General features: G+C 39.0%; 1 protein-coding gene across 9 annotated transcripts in view; it reads left to right on the top strand.

Annotated features, from left to right (window-relative positions):
• The window catches only part of CNOT1 (CCR4-NOT transcription complex subunit 1), a 74,846-nt gene that overhangs the window by 57,305 nt on the left and 2,535 nt on the right, over positions 1-15,006 (top strand). For 6 of the 9 annotated variants that reach the window (XM_080937122.1, XM_080937116.1, XM_080937118.1 and 3 more), the window contains 13 exons: positions 725-844; positions 2,990-3,181; positions 3,598-3,740; positions 4,767-4,875; positions 4,968-5,137; positions 5,791-6,043; positions 8,423-8,671; positions 9,790-9,953; positions 10,276-10,393; positions 11,588-11,689; positions 12,679-12,852; positions 13,437-13,586; positions 14,343-14,523. In XM_080937122.1, coding sequence (XP_080793248.1) covers positions 725-844; positions 2,990-3,181; positions 3,598-3,740; positions 4,767-4,875; positions 4,968-5,137; positions 5,791-6,043; positions 8,423-8,671; positions 9,790-9,953; positions 10,276-10,393; positions 11,588-11,689; positions 12,679-12,852; positions 13,437-13,586; positions 14,343-14,523 — 2,125 coding nt within the window. The remainder of the gene's footprint in view (positions 1-724; positions 845-2,989; positions 3,182-3,597; positions 3,741-4,766; positions 4,876-4,967; positions 5,138-5,790; positions 6,044-8,422; positions 8,672-9,789; positions 9,954-10,275; positions 10,394-11,587; positions 11,690-12,678; positions 12,853-13,436; positions 13,587-14,342; positions 14,524-15,006) is intronic. The other 3 variants (XM_080937121.1, XM_080937120.1, XM_080937119.1) reach the window with 1 other exon arrangement.

Genomic DNA, 15,006 nt, shown 5'->3' with positions numbered 1-15,006 from the left:
AAGGCAGCTCCAGTAGCATTTCACTTAAAATTTCCTGGAACCAGTATGGAAATTCTTGTCCCTATAGTAGCTCAGTTTTGGTATAAAAGGAGTTCATGTACTTAAGTTTGTTTTTTCTCCCACAACTTGAACTTGGCTGTACATATTTTCTGGTATTTATCTTTTTATTTGATAGCTCCTTATTGATCCCAACAAGATAGTGAGGGTCTGATACTATTTACCAGCATCAAGGGAGAACTCCATGGCAGTCTCATCTGAGGCATTTTCTAGTGCTGATTTTTGAGACAGAGCTTCCATATGGACCAGACTGCCTCAGACTTACTTGTCTCTACTTCCCAAGTGCTGGCTGGGATTGCAGATAGTGCTGGTTTAGGGACTCTAGTAAAGAATTATTAATGACGGTAAGTGACACTGACTCTAACAGGAAGATGAGAAAGCCTCTTCTGTGGTCTGTAGGCATGCATGCTGGCATATGTCATATTAACTGGTCTAGCAGAAAGAATCCTATGCAAGCAAGCTTATCACTTGCAAAAAATAAAGTTTCATGTAGGCATAGTGGCAGGAGGTTGGGGGCAGGGCAGGCAAGGATCTCTGAATTTGAGGCCAGCTTGGTCTACAGAGAAAAACCCCATCTCAACTCCTCTATCTCAAAATAAATGATAATAATAAGGTTTCTTTCGATTGTGAAGTGAATTCTACCAAAAAAGGGCTTTCTTCTTCTAAGGTTGGCGGTGTGGACCCAAAGCAGCTAGCCGTCTATGAAGAGTTTGCACGAAATGTGCCTGGCTTTCTACCTACAAATGACTTAAGTCAGCCTACAGGGTTTTTAGCTCAGCCCATGAAGGTAAATACTTCACTTGGATTAAATTGTTTGTGTTTTGAATTATAGCTTTGCTTTCTGTTTGGGAGCTTGTTACTGGGTAGGGAAATGGAAGCCATTAATTAAGTTACAGATGATCTTTGATAAACCAGCATGGCTGCTGGTACAGTAAGTCCTTAGCATTAACTTGACTACTGTTTACCTCAAGGTAACTTTACTCTTGACTTCCCTTACCTTTTTTATTTATTTGTTTTTTTAAATTTATACTTAAATTTAATCAAAGGGAGAGTTTCTAAGATTGTGCAAGACATTTAGTTGAAGTTGACAATACAAGGAAAACACCATAAATTACTTGAAGTTGTTGAAGCTTCTGTCCAATTTGCTTCTGTTGATTTTCTTTTAGAAAGAAAATGATATAACATGCCTTTATTGAATATTATTTTCTGAAGACTCTTATCTCTTTAAAAATAATTTTAAGATTTAGTCTTTATTTCATGCATGTATATATTTTGAGCATATTCATCTCAAAGTACCCTTTTCTCATTTCTGGTGGAATGTTGATGGTCCAACTTGTGCCTGTGACCAAAGCTGCTGGGTGTTCCATATCATATGCACAGGACCTCTTTTTGTAGTACATCTTCCTGTTATCTGCCTCTTAAATTATTTGTACTCTTGTTGTTGAATGTTTGATATATGTCCACTTAGCAAAACAAACATAGTAATTCCCTTCTTTCCCCACCAGAGCCTAACCTTCTCAGCCATGGGCTTTTAGCCAGTTGTATAGTATCGGGCTTGAATTCCCTCCTTGGAGTGGAACTCAACTTTCACCGCAAAGGTGGCATATTATCCCACATTCATGCCACCTTTGCACCAGTAGGCACATCTTGCATGGCAGATTGGTATTATTGCTTGCATGGCTCAGAGCTGAGTAAGGCTATAGATAACTTCCAGCATAGTAACTTCATACCTTATATTTCACGCATATGCGGTAATGCTTAAGTGGCTTATAGTTCTTAGAGGTTTATTCTTTATAACTAGATTGTAAATTTTAAAATGAAGAAATTAAATGTTAGTATCTTCATCTAATTCTTTAAATTTTAAGTTGGAGTAATGTGTAGTAAAAGACCTATTTAGAATCACAAATTTCATGTAGTGGTTCTTTTAAATAGCCCTCTGAATTTCCTTATTTATTGAGCTGGGATACACCCAGTGCCTTGGATATGGTAATTAAACCCTTTGCTGCTGAGCTACACCCAGACTTTTATATTGTAGTACTTCCGCTTACCCCAGAGTATGGATATGATTTTGTGTTTGTGCTCATGTAGTGTGTGTGCATGTGTGGTAGACAAAGGACTGTGTCGGCCCTTGTCTTTAATCTATTTTTGAAACCCAGTCTTTTCATTTTTCATTCCTATGTATTCAAGGCTAGCTGTCCTGTGCACTTCCATGAATACTACTTCATCCATTTTCCGACTTAATGTTAGAACAGTAGGATTATAGGCACATGCTACCACACCCATCTTTACTGTGTTCTAGAGATGTGAACTCGGTTCTTCATGGTTGCAGGGTAAGCTCTTGACCCACTGAGCTATCTTTCTAGGCCAGTAGCAGGTTTTTGAAAGGAAAAGCACATGCCCATGTGAGGCAGCACATGCCTTAATCCCAGTCAGTACTCAGGAGGCTAAAATCTGCATTACATGCTAGTCTGGTCTACAGAGCTGAATCTAGGACAGCCAGGGCTACACTAGAGAAACCCTGTCTCAAAGGGGGAAGCACAGAAGTGATGGTGTGTTTTTATTTGATAAGTCATGCAAATACATTTGGTGGAAGTATTGTATTGTTTGAAACTTAAAGCAGAAGTTGAAGAAGGCTTACTGGATGGCACATGCTTAACACACTCAACCCTTTCATATTATGCTCTCTGATCGCTTAGCTTAATTGAATTGGTGGTAGCCAGGCCTCTTAAACATCTCTATCCTGGCTGTGTATTACCCCCACTTAATAATGCTAAGACTCAAGAGGCAGTTGTAGAAGAGAACTTGCGTTCGTGAATGAAGAAAAAATAAACTAAAGCAATAGGCAAGGATTGACTTATTATACCAGTGCAGTATGCCACTGAACAACCTTAAAAATGTTTTCTTATCTCTGGCTATTTCTTTTTCTAAATAGCAAGCTTGGGCAACAGATGATGTGGCTCAGATTTATGATAAGTGCATTACAGAGTTGGAGCAGCACCTGCATGCCATTCCACCTACTTTGGCCATGAATCCTCAAGCCCAGGCTCTACGAAGTCTTTTAGAGGTTGTAGTGCTGTCTCGGAATTCTCGGGATGCGATAGCTGCTCTTGGATTACTACAGAAGGTTGGTTGTGTTGCTTATAGAAGAAACTTGGTTTATAGACTTTAGTATGTATATTTAGAATTGAGTTTTAAAAATTAATACAAACAAACAAAAAAAACGTAATGCAAACCAAGTATTGTTGATTTCCACCTCCTATCCCCTTTCATAGACTGTACTTAAGCAGTCAGAAGTAGTAAGGTGGATGGGACATCTTTTCCATATGGTAATATTTTCTTGGAGCTATGATGAATGGAAAAAGTATAGAATTAAGATGACAAATACTAAAAAAATAGGCTTAAACTAGATAGAAGTTGAGAGTGGAGATAAGAATTTTGAAGCTTCAGAAATTATGTAGTGTGCTTGATTTCCAGCTCTAATAGTTAGGTTGAGTATTTATTGTATTATACATGCTTGTGACTCCTTTCTTGTGTTTATAGGCTGTAGAAGGCTTATTAGATGCCACAAGTGGTGCTGATGCTGACTTACTGCTGCGATACAGGGAATGCCACCTGTTGGTACTGAAAGCTCTGCAGGATGGCAGGGCATATGGATCTCCATGGTGCAACAAACAAATCACAAGGTGGGTAACCTTAGAAAACTAGACATTGCTGGACTAGCTTTAGATTTTCAAAGTTAAATAATATGTGCGTGCGTGCGTGTGTGTGCGTGTGTGTGTGTGTGTGTCTGGTTTTTATTGTGTGCATGTATGTATACTGTGTGTGTATGTATACTGTATGTGTATCTGGTGCCTGCAGAGGAGAGAAGAGGACGTGAGCCTAATTGGAGTTAGGGTGGTTGTGAGCTGGACAGTGACCTGATTTTTTGCAAAAATAGAAAGTGTGCTTTAAGCCGCTGAAGGCATCTCTTCAGTCCCATGGACTAGGATTATTGTCATACTTTATTTATTTCTAGATGTTTTTCTTTTGCCTACAAGATAAATGGGGCTTTGAAATCCCTGATCCTAAGGTGTAAGAATTGTTTGGTTCTGACACATGCATTTGAGGAATAAACTTTAGGTCATTTGTTTTCATGATTTTACATTCATAGTAGCATTCATGGTAAACATTTTAGTGTCTTGAATGGAATTGTTTCTATTTCCCAAAATTTAAAACAAAGCTTAGACTTTTTTCACTTAGGCAATCTCTTCTACTGGCTAGGACTGTTTGGTATCATATTTATATTCTTTATAAGGATGCTGTGGACCTCATACATGCTAAGCCTAGGTGGTACTTGACGTCCTTAGCTTGCCTATTTTTTTTTTAAGCTTAATACAATTTTGTTATTGTTCAGTTGGTTTTGTTTTGTTTTGGTTGGTTTTCTTGCAGTTATGTCTTAATACATCTTTGTGTAAAACACATGGCTAATATGGTTAGTATGGTTAAAACGCTCTCTTTTTTGCCCATGGAGAGACGGGTCAGTGGCTAAGTGGCTGCCCTTCCAGAGGACCTGGGTTCAAATATCAGTACCCACATGCTAGCTCACAACTGTCTATAACTTCCAAGATTTGACACTCTCACGTAGGCATACATGCAGAGAAAACACAAATGCACATAGGTAAATATATTTAAAAAATATTTTTAAAACCAGTACTTTTTTTTTTTTTTAGGTGCCTAATTGAATGTCGAGATGAATATAAATATAATGTGGAAGCTGTGGAGTTGTTAATTCGAAATCATTTGGTTAACATGCAGCAGTATGATCTTCATCTTGCTCAGGTATGGAAGAAATTTAACTTGAGTGGCTTAAAGGATTCAGGAAGTACTTTTGTTTTTTAATTGTTACTCTCTTGAATTTGCTGTGTTGCCAGTCGATGGAGAATGGCTTAAACTACATGGCTGTGGCGTTTGCTATGCAACTGGTAAAGATTCTGCTGGTGGATGAAAGGAGTGTTGCCCATATTACTGAGGCAGATCTGTTCCATACCATTGAAACCCTCATGAGAATTAATGCTCATTCCAGAGGCAATGCTCCAGAAGGGTAAGAATGCAGTGCTCTGCAGTCTCTGAGCTTCAGAAATTACAAACACACTAGCATAATTTGTGACTGTGACTTTTTAAATTTAAAATTTTAGGTAGGCCAAATATTGTCCTGAAAGTGGGAACTCTTAATCAGCTGCCTTCTTGATAGAAAACTGTACATACAGTGACTACTGAGTTGGCAGCAGAAGTCTGGCTTGAACACTGGCTGGAGACAAACCTCAGTCGTTGATGTGCTTTCAGGATCCTTAGGAATTCCAGGTCCCCAGCCTCCAGTGTATTGATGCAAACTTGTAATTCCAGTGCTGGGTTAGGCACAGTTGGCATAGCCTAATCAGCAAGTCCTGGGTCCTGGTGAGAGACTTCCTCAGAAGACAGAGTGGATGAATCGTGCTGAAATAATCTGGCTTCCATAGCATGTGTAAGATACTCAGTGTGTGCACAACAGGAACTCACACAGCACAAAACAAAACTGGGCATAGTTGGGTATGTTGGTAATCTTAGCTCTGGAGAGGCAGAAACAAGCAGCTCTTAGGGCTTATTTACCAGCCAGCCTATTCTACCTGAGTTTCTCAAGTTCTGATAAATGTGTATGTATCTATGAAATAAACAATTGTGGGTTAACTGATTCTCATTCTGTGTTTATCATACTAGATTGCCCCAATTGATGGAAGTGGTGAGATCCAACTATGAAGCAATGATTGATCGTGCTCATGGAGGCCCTAACTTTATGATGCATTCTGGGATATCTCAAGCCTCAGAATATGATGACCCTCCAGGTCTGAGGGAGAAGGCAGAGTATCTTCTGAGGGAATGGGTGAATCTATACCATTCAGCAGCAGCTGGTCGTGACAGTACCAAAGCATTCTCTGCGTTTGTTGGACAGGTAGAGCTTTTGGAAAGAAAGGTGCTTTTTATTCAACATAAGTAGGGTGTGATTACTCCAATATTAAAGTTAATATTGTATACCTGTGGTCAGAATTACCTCCATACTCTTGCAAACCACCACCATGCTTTGCTAAACTAATCTGCCTATTTATTTCCTCACTGTTGATCACAGCTACTGTTGATTCAGCATCCCTACTTAGCCTATTCCAGTTGTTCTGGCTATAAACTGTATAGTGAAAATGATAGTGAAGCTACAACATACAATTTTATTAAAATAGTCACCAGTGACTACTTTATAAGCTAATACATAACAATTTTAGGACATCACATTTAAACAATAAGTCCCTATTTGGTGGCAGAATATTTTTTATTGTTCCATATATATGAATCTGACACAAATTGCAGTTGGAATGTTTTAGAAATTGAGCTGCTAAAAATCAGGCTTACCAAAGTGTTTCAGTCACTGTTCTATTGCTTTGAAGAGACACCAGTGGCCAATACAACTCTTACAAAAAAAAACATAATTGGGGCCTTATTTTCAGTTTTTAAGAGCATGGTGACACTGGACTGGAGCAGTAGCTGAGAGCTACATCCTGATTCACAAGCACAGACAGACAGAGATGGGGCAACAGAGACAGACTGGACCTGGCACATGCTTTTTGAAACATCGTTAACCAATGATGACACACTTTCTGCAACAGGGTCGTGCCCACTACAAGGCCTCCTAGTTTTTCCCCAGTGACTAAGCATTCAAATACATGAGTCTGCGTGAAGCAGTCTTAATTAAACCACCACACCAAGGATAAATAGTTTTAGTGGACCAGAGAGATGACACACCAGTTGAGAGTACATGCTTTGTACTGCTTTTGCTGAGGACTGGGATTTGGTTCCCAGTGCCCACATTGGGCAGCTCACTAACTTCAGATATATCCTGTACCTCTGGTCTTGGCAGACACCTGCTTTCATGTTCATGTATGTACACCATTGAACACAATTACACACTAACAGACATGCATGAGCAGCCACATAATTATAATTAAAAATAAACCTTTTGGAAAACAAGCAGTTACAGACAGTAAGCTGGAAAAAATAATCATAATCTATTTTGTCTTTTATCATCACTGGCTGCTTTCAGTGACGTGAGGAAGAAAAAGGGAAAATTAGAGTTGTAACTGTAATAGAACTTGTTACGAATAGTACTATCTTGAACTGGCCTTAATTCCTTTAATAAAACAGTTACAGTACTTGTTCAGTAAGCTATAAAGCTTGACTGTCCTATTTATTCATTTCTTCAAGTTGACACCAAAAGATGGTGGTTTTTTCCAACCAAAGACTGAGATCTGTTTTTAAATACCTGACAATTGAGTGTGGGTGTATTTGTTTAGAATTGGGTTTGCTTTTCAGCATAAAGACAACTAGTAAATATGCTATGTAAATTCCTCTGCTAAAAGAATCCAGGAAGTCATAAAACATATTGTGACTTCTCATTTCATTGGCAGAAATGCAAATGCGTGGGTTTCGTGGCATTGCCTGTTGTGGGTATGGATGTGGTGCCTGCCTAGCTCCTTTTTTGGTTGCTTTACCCATTTGTCTTGGGGCGATGGTGCGGTATACTTTACTGGTTCCTTTTGGGGAATTTCATTTTTACTGCTAGTGCGCTGTCATAGCACATTCCTTCGCCTCTCAAGCTTTCACATCTCAATGTGAAATAAGATCCTTTTGCTGACCTTCTGCCTTGGCTTGGGTACATTGTTTGTGTAATTCAACCCTTTAGCTGTTTTATTGTTTATCAAGATAGTTAAATTGTTTAAAATTTTCCAAAATGACTTTATGGTTTTCCCCTTTTGGGTCTTAAGATGGTTTAGTAAGTGCTGACCCCTTTTCTCTGCTGCTTTAATGTTTTAATGTTACTTCCCTGTTGCTGTCTTTTTTAAGGACAGTGTTGCTGTGCAGCATTGCCTGACCTGGAACTAGCCTTTTCTACTAATTGTAACAGGATAAAATTTTAGTATTTATTAAATTATTTTATTATTACTTATTGGGTATTTATTCAATTATTTTTTTCTGCAGATAGCTGCCACGGGATAAATAAGAGGAAGGTATCTGCGAAGAGAATTTCTAAAAGTTAGCTTAATTTTTTTATATTTCCCAAATTGTAGATGTCCTCTTATTTAATGTTAATAATACCTCTTTGTCAGCTTCAATATTCTCCATGAATTAGAGCTAAGAGGAACTCTGCCATGGCTCCTTAATAATAGGGAGATAATTTTCCTAATGGCATTTTTTCAGAGTAAGAATTAGAAATGGGTATAAACTAGAGTTTTGTTGATTGAAAGATAACTGTATAAAGTTGATTTTTTTTCAGGCTGACTGTGTTGATTGATTATTCCCACTGTAGATGCACCAACAAGGAATACTTAAGACTGATGACCTCATAACAAGGTTTTTCCGACTTTGCACTGAAATGTGTGTTGAAATCAGTTACCGTGCTCAGGCAGAGCAGCAGCACAATCCTGCTGCTAATCCTACCATGATCCGGGCCAAGTGCTACCACAACCTGGACGCCTTTGTTCGCCTCATTGCACTGTTAGTGAAGCACTCTGGGGAGGCCACCAACACTGTCACAAAGATCAACCTGCTCAATAAGGTCTGGAATCCTTTCTTGACTTGTAGATTTTTGTGTTCTCCGATCTGTTTAGTGTCCTGTCCCATTCCTGTGTCTGTCGATGCTTCAGTACCACTCCCAACCCCATTGTTTGAGACAGGGTCTCACTGTAGCCCTGGCTGGCCTGGAAATCACTTTGTGAACAAGGCTGTCCTCAGAATCCACCTTCTGCCTGTGAAGTACTGATTGAAGGGCATATACCTCAGCACCAGCCCCGCAATTCCTTTCCATTCAAAAATGAAATAGAGTTAGTATCCACATACACTTTAGCAGGATTTAAAGAGGGAGAATCACGAGGTAGTTGACGTGTTGGTGCTTTGATGTTGATCCAAACTAGAGATAGTGGTAGCTAGTGTACTCCTGCCTCCACTTTTGTCTGAATAGGTACCAGGAGGGACATTTAATTATTGACCTGATTTAGACGGGGAACCGTGATAACATCAAATTAGTGCGAGACTGTCAACCTTGACTGTATGTAGCTTTGCCCGTGGAGCTCTTACTGTCCCCACACTAATCATCAAGCAGAGTGGGCGCAGTCATACTCTTCACGCCATGGGAGTTGGAAATAGTTTGCGCTGGACATCAGGTCACATTAGATAATTCAACATGATGAGATGTGGAGAGACATCCAGGGTTTTATAGCCTTAGAAAAACCAGTGGCCTTTATTGATAATATAAAAGTTTGGTTCAGTAATAGTGAAATTAAAGAGAAGACAGAAAATAACTCTGAGTCAAGTCCTTTGGCTGCCAGCATAGAAATTTGTGTCTACATGGCACTTTTCCTTTGTTGTTTGTTTTGTAGTGCTTAAGAGTGCAGGGTAGGCCAGTGCTGGTAACCCAGGCCTGACTGAATGGGGAGGCAGGAACATTGCAGTGGAACTTGTAAGTTCAAAGCTTTGGGCAGCTTTGTGAGATCTTGTGCAAAGTTTAAAAAACAAAACAACATCACAAGCTTGAAGATAGCACTCAGATGTTAAGTACTCAGCATTTGGGAGGGCCTAGGTTCAATCTAAGAACACAAGGTAAGAGAATTAGTACTTGAAAGTGACGAGTGGCTTTTCTGTGTGGTTGATGGGATGTAATCTGTATGTTCTGGATAGGTTCTCGGTATAGTAGTGGGAGTTCTCCTACAAGATCATGATGTTCGGCAGAGTGAATTTCAGCAACTTCCTTACCATAGGATTTTTATCATGCTGTTGTTGGAACTCAATGCACCTGAGCATGTGTTGGAAACCATTAATTTCCAGACTCTTACAGCTTTCTGGTGAGTGTTTCATATAGTAGAAATTTGTATTTGTTGTTACTTGATACAAGGTCTCATAGCTCAGGTTGATCTCCTATGTTGCTGAAGCTGGCCTTCAACTCCCACGCACCTCAACACTGAACTTGATGATTGATCTTTGTGTAGGTATCAGAGGTTGTGCTGGGGTCACAGGCAGTACATGTACTTTTCAGAAATTTAAGGGCTGTTGGTTTAGTGAAGTAAAAGTCAGGTAGAACTTTGGTATGTTTGGATACGTGTTTCTTTGTGAAGTCTGCATTCATGTTTACTATGTCTAAATTTGCTTCTGAAAATTTTCTTTCAGCAATACATTCCACATCTTGAGGCCCACCAAAGCTCCTGGCTTTGTATATGCTTGGCTTGAATTGATCTCCCATCGGATCTTTATTGCAAGAATGCTGGCACATACGCCACAGCAGAAGGTGTGGCTGCAGTTTATCTCCTACAGATGAAGCCTGTAACTACCTGGGGCTTTCTAGCACTATTTATGTCCATTTTTATTAGTCACTTAGTAGCAGTTTACTTTTCCCAAGTGTGTTGTTTGGTAATTTGTGTCACATCATATAAAGAGGCTTATCAAGTACTTGACTATACCTAAAGGCTTTGTTGGGTAACGAGGCATTGCTTTTCAAGTTTTGTTATGGATGGTCTATGTCGGTCTCTTCATACTGGAGTTGTGAACAGTATTTAATAGGAGAAGTTTGTCATTGTTTTAAGATTTATATATAAGTACACTGTAGCTGTCTTCAGACACACCAGAAGAGGGTATCAGATCTCATTACAGATGGTTGTGAGCCACCATGTGGTTGCTGGAATTTGAACTCAAAACCTTTGGGAGAGCAGTCAGTGCTCTTAACCACTGAGCCATCTCTCCAGCCCATCATTGTACAGTTAAATGGCAAAGGAGTACTATATATAGTAAGTATCCTTATGTGGTCCTTCAGACCAAAGGAAAATGGAACTACTATGTGTTGAAATAAACTGGGCAAGAAAGTAAAGCAACTTCTTAATGTATTTGTCCTCTGGTTTCCATATGCAATCCATGGCGCAACACACACACACACACACACACACACACACACGCATGCATGGGTAAGTAGGCTGAAAGTACAGAATTGGGGTTATAAAATCAGCAATTTTATAATTGAGGTTATTAGGAGTTGGGAGTAAGAAAAGAAATGGTTGATCCAGAACTTAAAAGACTGAATTACGACAGATAGCCTCCATTTGGTTTGATATTATATCTAAAATTTCTCAAGGTAGTCTCCTTTCTCTTTAGTTTTCTTATAGGCACAAAGTTAAATATTTTCCAAAATCTCTAGAGTCCTCTGTTATTTCAGATAACATTATTCGCTAAAGTAATACTTAAGTCTTTTGTTTTGTTGGATGCTTGTGTTCCTGGCTGGCTTGGAACTTCGTTTTCCTCCACAGCCTGCAGTATGTTAGGGTCATAGACACATCCACACAGAGGTAATATTCTTCAGTTTGCTAGGATCCAGTCTAGGATCTCAAGTTAGGCTACTATAGTTAAGATACAGTATAGTGACTTGGGCAAGTTTCTGGTGGCCAAAGAACTTCTAATGTTACTACAACTCATGTATATTTCTTTCTTTTAGGGGTGGCCTATGTATGCACAGCTGTTGATTGATTTATTCAAATATTTAGCACCTTTCCTTAGAAATGTGGAACTCACTAAACCTATGCAAATTCTTTACAAGGTAATTTTTATTTACATTTTATAGCTGGGGAGGAGTTTTTCTGTGGGGACTGTTGTCATGCTTTTACAGTGCCATTTGATACTCAGAGGTCAGTTAAGGACACTCTAGTGGCACAAGTGCACCTACCACTGTAGGTTTTCAGTGGGAAGTTGTTTTCCCTTCTTTTCTATCTCCTGCACTGCACTTCCACCCACAACCACCACCATCTTAGCCATTTGCTGCAATCTCAGGGAGTACAGAAGAGGATCCTAGATTCCCAGGAACTGGACACAGATAGTTGAGAGCCACCATGTGGGTACTAGGAAGCAAACCCTGATTCTTTGCAAGAGCAACAAGTATCTTAACTATTTATTTTTGAGGTGGGGCTTCACTATTTAGCCCCGATTTACCCAAAAGTCAGGAGGTCCTCATGACTGTCTCTCTCTTGCCGGATTTAAAAGCATGCACTACCTAACCTTAATGAGATTTTCATGTATCGATATATCCTTTTGTCATGTTCCTTCCAGTAATTTGCTCATGTTTCCTTATGCTTTTTCCCCTATGGCACTGGGGATGAAACCTAGGGCCTTATTAAACATACGAGGCTATTTTAGGTTGCTAAGGTGTTCTTCCTACCCACATATCAGAATTGTTGAATTTACTAAACTTGTTAACTAGAAGAGGCTCACTTTTGTTATTTTCTTCAGTTAGTTTGCCATTTTTACTTTTATTAGTCCTTTTTCTAGTTCCTGAAGATGGTGTGGCAGCATTGTTTTTGGCAGAATATCTGTGTACTTTATTAGGCTTCAGCTCCTAAAGCTACCTTTTCATGACTTCTGCATGTAATAATAATCTTAACTGTATGTATTAATTAAAGCCTATAGGTTTTGTTGTTGTTTTTAATGTTACTAAAATATACTTATGACATTTTTTTTTACATGAGTTAAAATTCATAATGGAGAAAAAAAATACTGCTTTCTTAGTGTGGAACTTTCCCCCTTTTTATGTAGGGTACTCTAAGAGTGCTGCTAGTTCTTTTGCATGATTTCCCAGAGTTCCTTTGTGATTACCATTATGGATTCTGTGATGTGATCCCTCCTAATTGTATCCAGTTAAGAAATTTGATCCTGAGTGCCTTCCCAAGAAATATGAGGCTCCCAGACCCATTCACTCCTAATCTGAAGGTAAAGTTTTAGCAATAGAACATGTTTGTCTGTTTGTTTTTGCTATAGTCTTACTGGGGATTTAAATTCTATTTTCTTGGTGTTTTTTTTTTTTCCCTTTTTTTCCTTTTTAAGTTATTTTCTTTAGATTTATTTTATTATTTTAGGTGTGTGGTTTGAGTTTATATGTTGCATGTACATACGGGAGTCTGCAGAAGCCTAAATAAGGTAGTGGGGTCTTGACCACTGTACCATCTTTGCAGCTCTTAAAGGGAAAGTTTTTATCTTAACATTTCAGCCTTTTCTCTGATAATCAGTATACTTAGTGGCACCCTCTCCAACACATATACACTTTAAGTATTGACCTTTTAGAGGAACTAATTCTGTTAAAATTTTGATGAGTGTGATAGTTGAGCAGTTCCTGGTCCCACACTGAATTTTCTTTCTTTTCAAACAATGAGAAATAGCATGACATTGCGTGACAAGAAAAGGTTGATTTGTAGTAATCACAGTCTGTGCATATGTATAATTCTAGAAAGCCATCCTAACAAAGGTATGGTCTCTTAACTTCTATGGTTGATTCTGATTCTTGCTATTTGTGCCAGGTGGACATGTTGAGCGAAATCAACATTGCACCTCGGATTCTCACCAATTTCACTGGAGTGATGCCACCTCAGTTCAAAAAAGATTTGGATTCCTATCTTAAAACTCGATCACCGGTCACTTTTCTGTCTGATCTGCGTAGTAACCTACAGGTTAGTTGGGTTGCCTTAAGTTCTTTGCTGTGTCTTCTGTACAGGGCAGTTTTTGTGTCCTATTCAGATTCGTATTTTCAACCTGACTTTAGAGATTTAGAAACATTGGAGTTGAATGTGGCAGTACACACATGTGGCTAAGTTACCTTAGCACAGAGGACACTCGGACAGACAGACACATGAAAAGCCTGTGGTCAACTTGAGGGCAAGACCTCATCTCTGGAAATATACACATCCCCAAGTATTATTGTTGTTCATTGGATGAGCTTAAGTGGGTTCTATACTTACTAATAGTTCATCTTTGACCCAGTTATAGATGAAACCACTTTTCTGTAAGACTTGACCAGCATTTCTAAATAGAGTGGTTGTAGTTAAATTTCCTTTGTGGAGTGACTTGAAGTGGAATTGGCTTTCCAGTGTTAGCATGGTGTGCAGCAACTTCTTTCTCTTAAAGTTATATGAGGTTGTGCTTGAAATTTATTTTATAGTTGGTTTTCCAAAGGAACACAAGTCTTTTGGTAGAATCACTCTTGGGGCTGCTGTACATTTGTATAGCTCACAATCTTGAGCAAGTTTCTTATAGTTAAATCACAAAGAATATCAAAAATGATCTAATAAGAAGGCTTGGGAAGCAGAAGCAGATGGATCTCTGTGTTTGAATTTAGCCAGAGCTACACTGTGAGATCCTGTCTCTGGGAAGAATTAATGAAATATTAAGTGTTATTCGCAGTTTTAAGTTTTCTCTTGCCCATTTAGGTATCTAATGAGCCCGGGAATCGCTACAACCTCCAGCTCATCAATGCATTGGTGCTCTATGTAGGGACTCAGGCTATTGCGCACATCCACAACAAGGGCAGCACGCCTTCAATGAGCACCATCACCCACTCAGCACACATGGACATCTTCCAGAATCTGGCTGTGGACCTAGATACTGAGGGTGAGTGAAACTGGCCATTTGCACCATCAAATTAATTCTCTGTACTTTTCCACAGATAGAATCGCAAGATTCTAGAAATTTTCTTTTAGCTACAATAAGAAATGCTTTTTTATAATTATAATAGGCCTCAAATCTTGCCCTGTAAGCCAAGATATCGGTAATAAAAAGATAAGGACTTCTGTAGGAAGTGTACAGTGTGAATCACCGGCCTGTGTCCTGGTTGAGCTATTGCTTTTGGTGGTCAGTATTCAGGATCCCCAGCTTAGGTACTCAGTAGGCTCTGCTCAGTTTTTTGTTTTGTTTTTCCCCTAAAAATTCATGGCCTCCTATTTTTATTGTTATTCCATGCATGTGTGTGTGTGTGTGTGTGTGTGTGTGTGTGTATACATACATATATGGGGGCATGTCTTTTTATCAACCGGATGTATAGTTTTGTCCCCAGGACGTAAGGATGATTTCAGTCTGCCATAACATGTCTTCACC

This window comes from Micromys minutus (assembly GCF_963924665.1).
Source record: "Micromys minutus genome assembly, chromosome: 24".
In the NCBI taxonomy this organism is placed as follows: Eukaryota; Metazoa; Chordata; class Mammalia; order Rodentia; family Muridae; genus Micromys; species Micromys minutus.
This window is presented reverse-complemented; position numbering and strand designations above follow the sequence as displayed.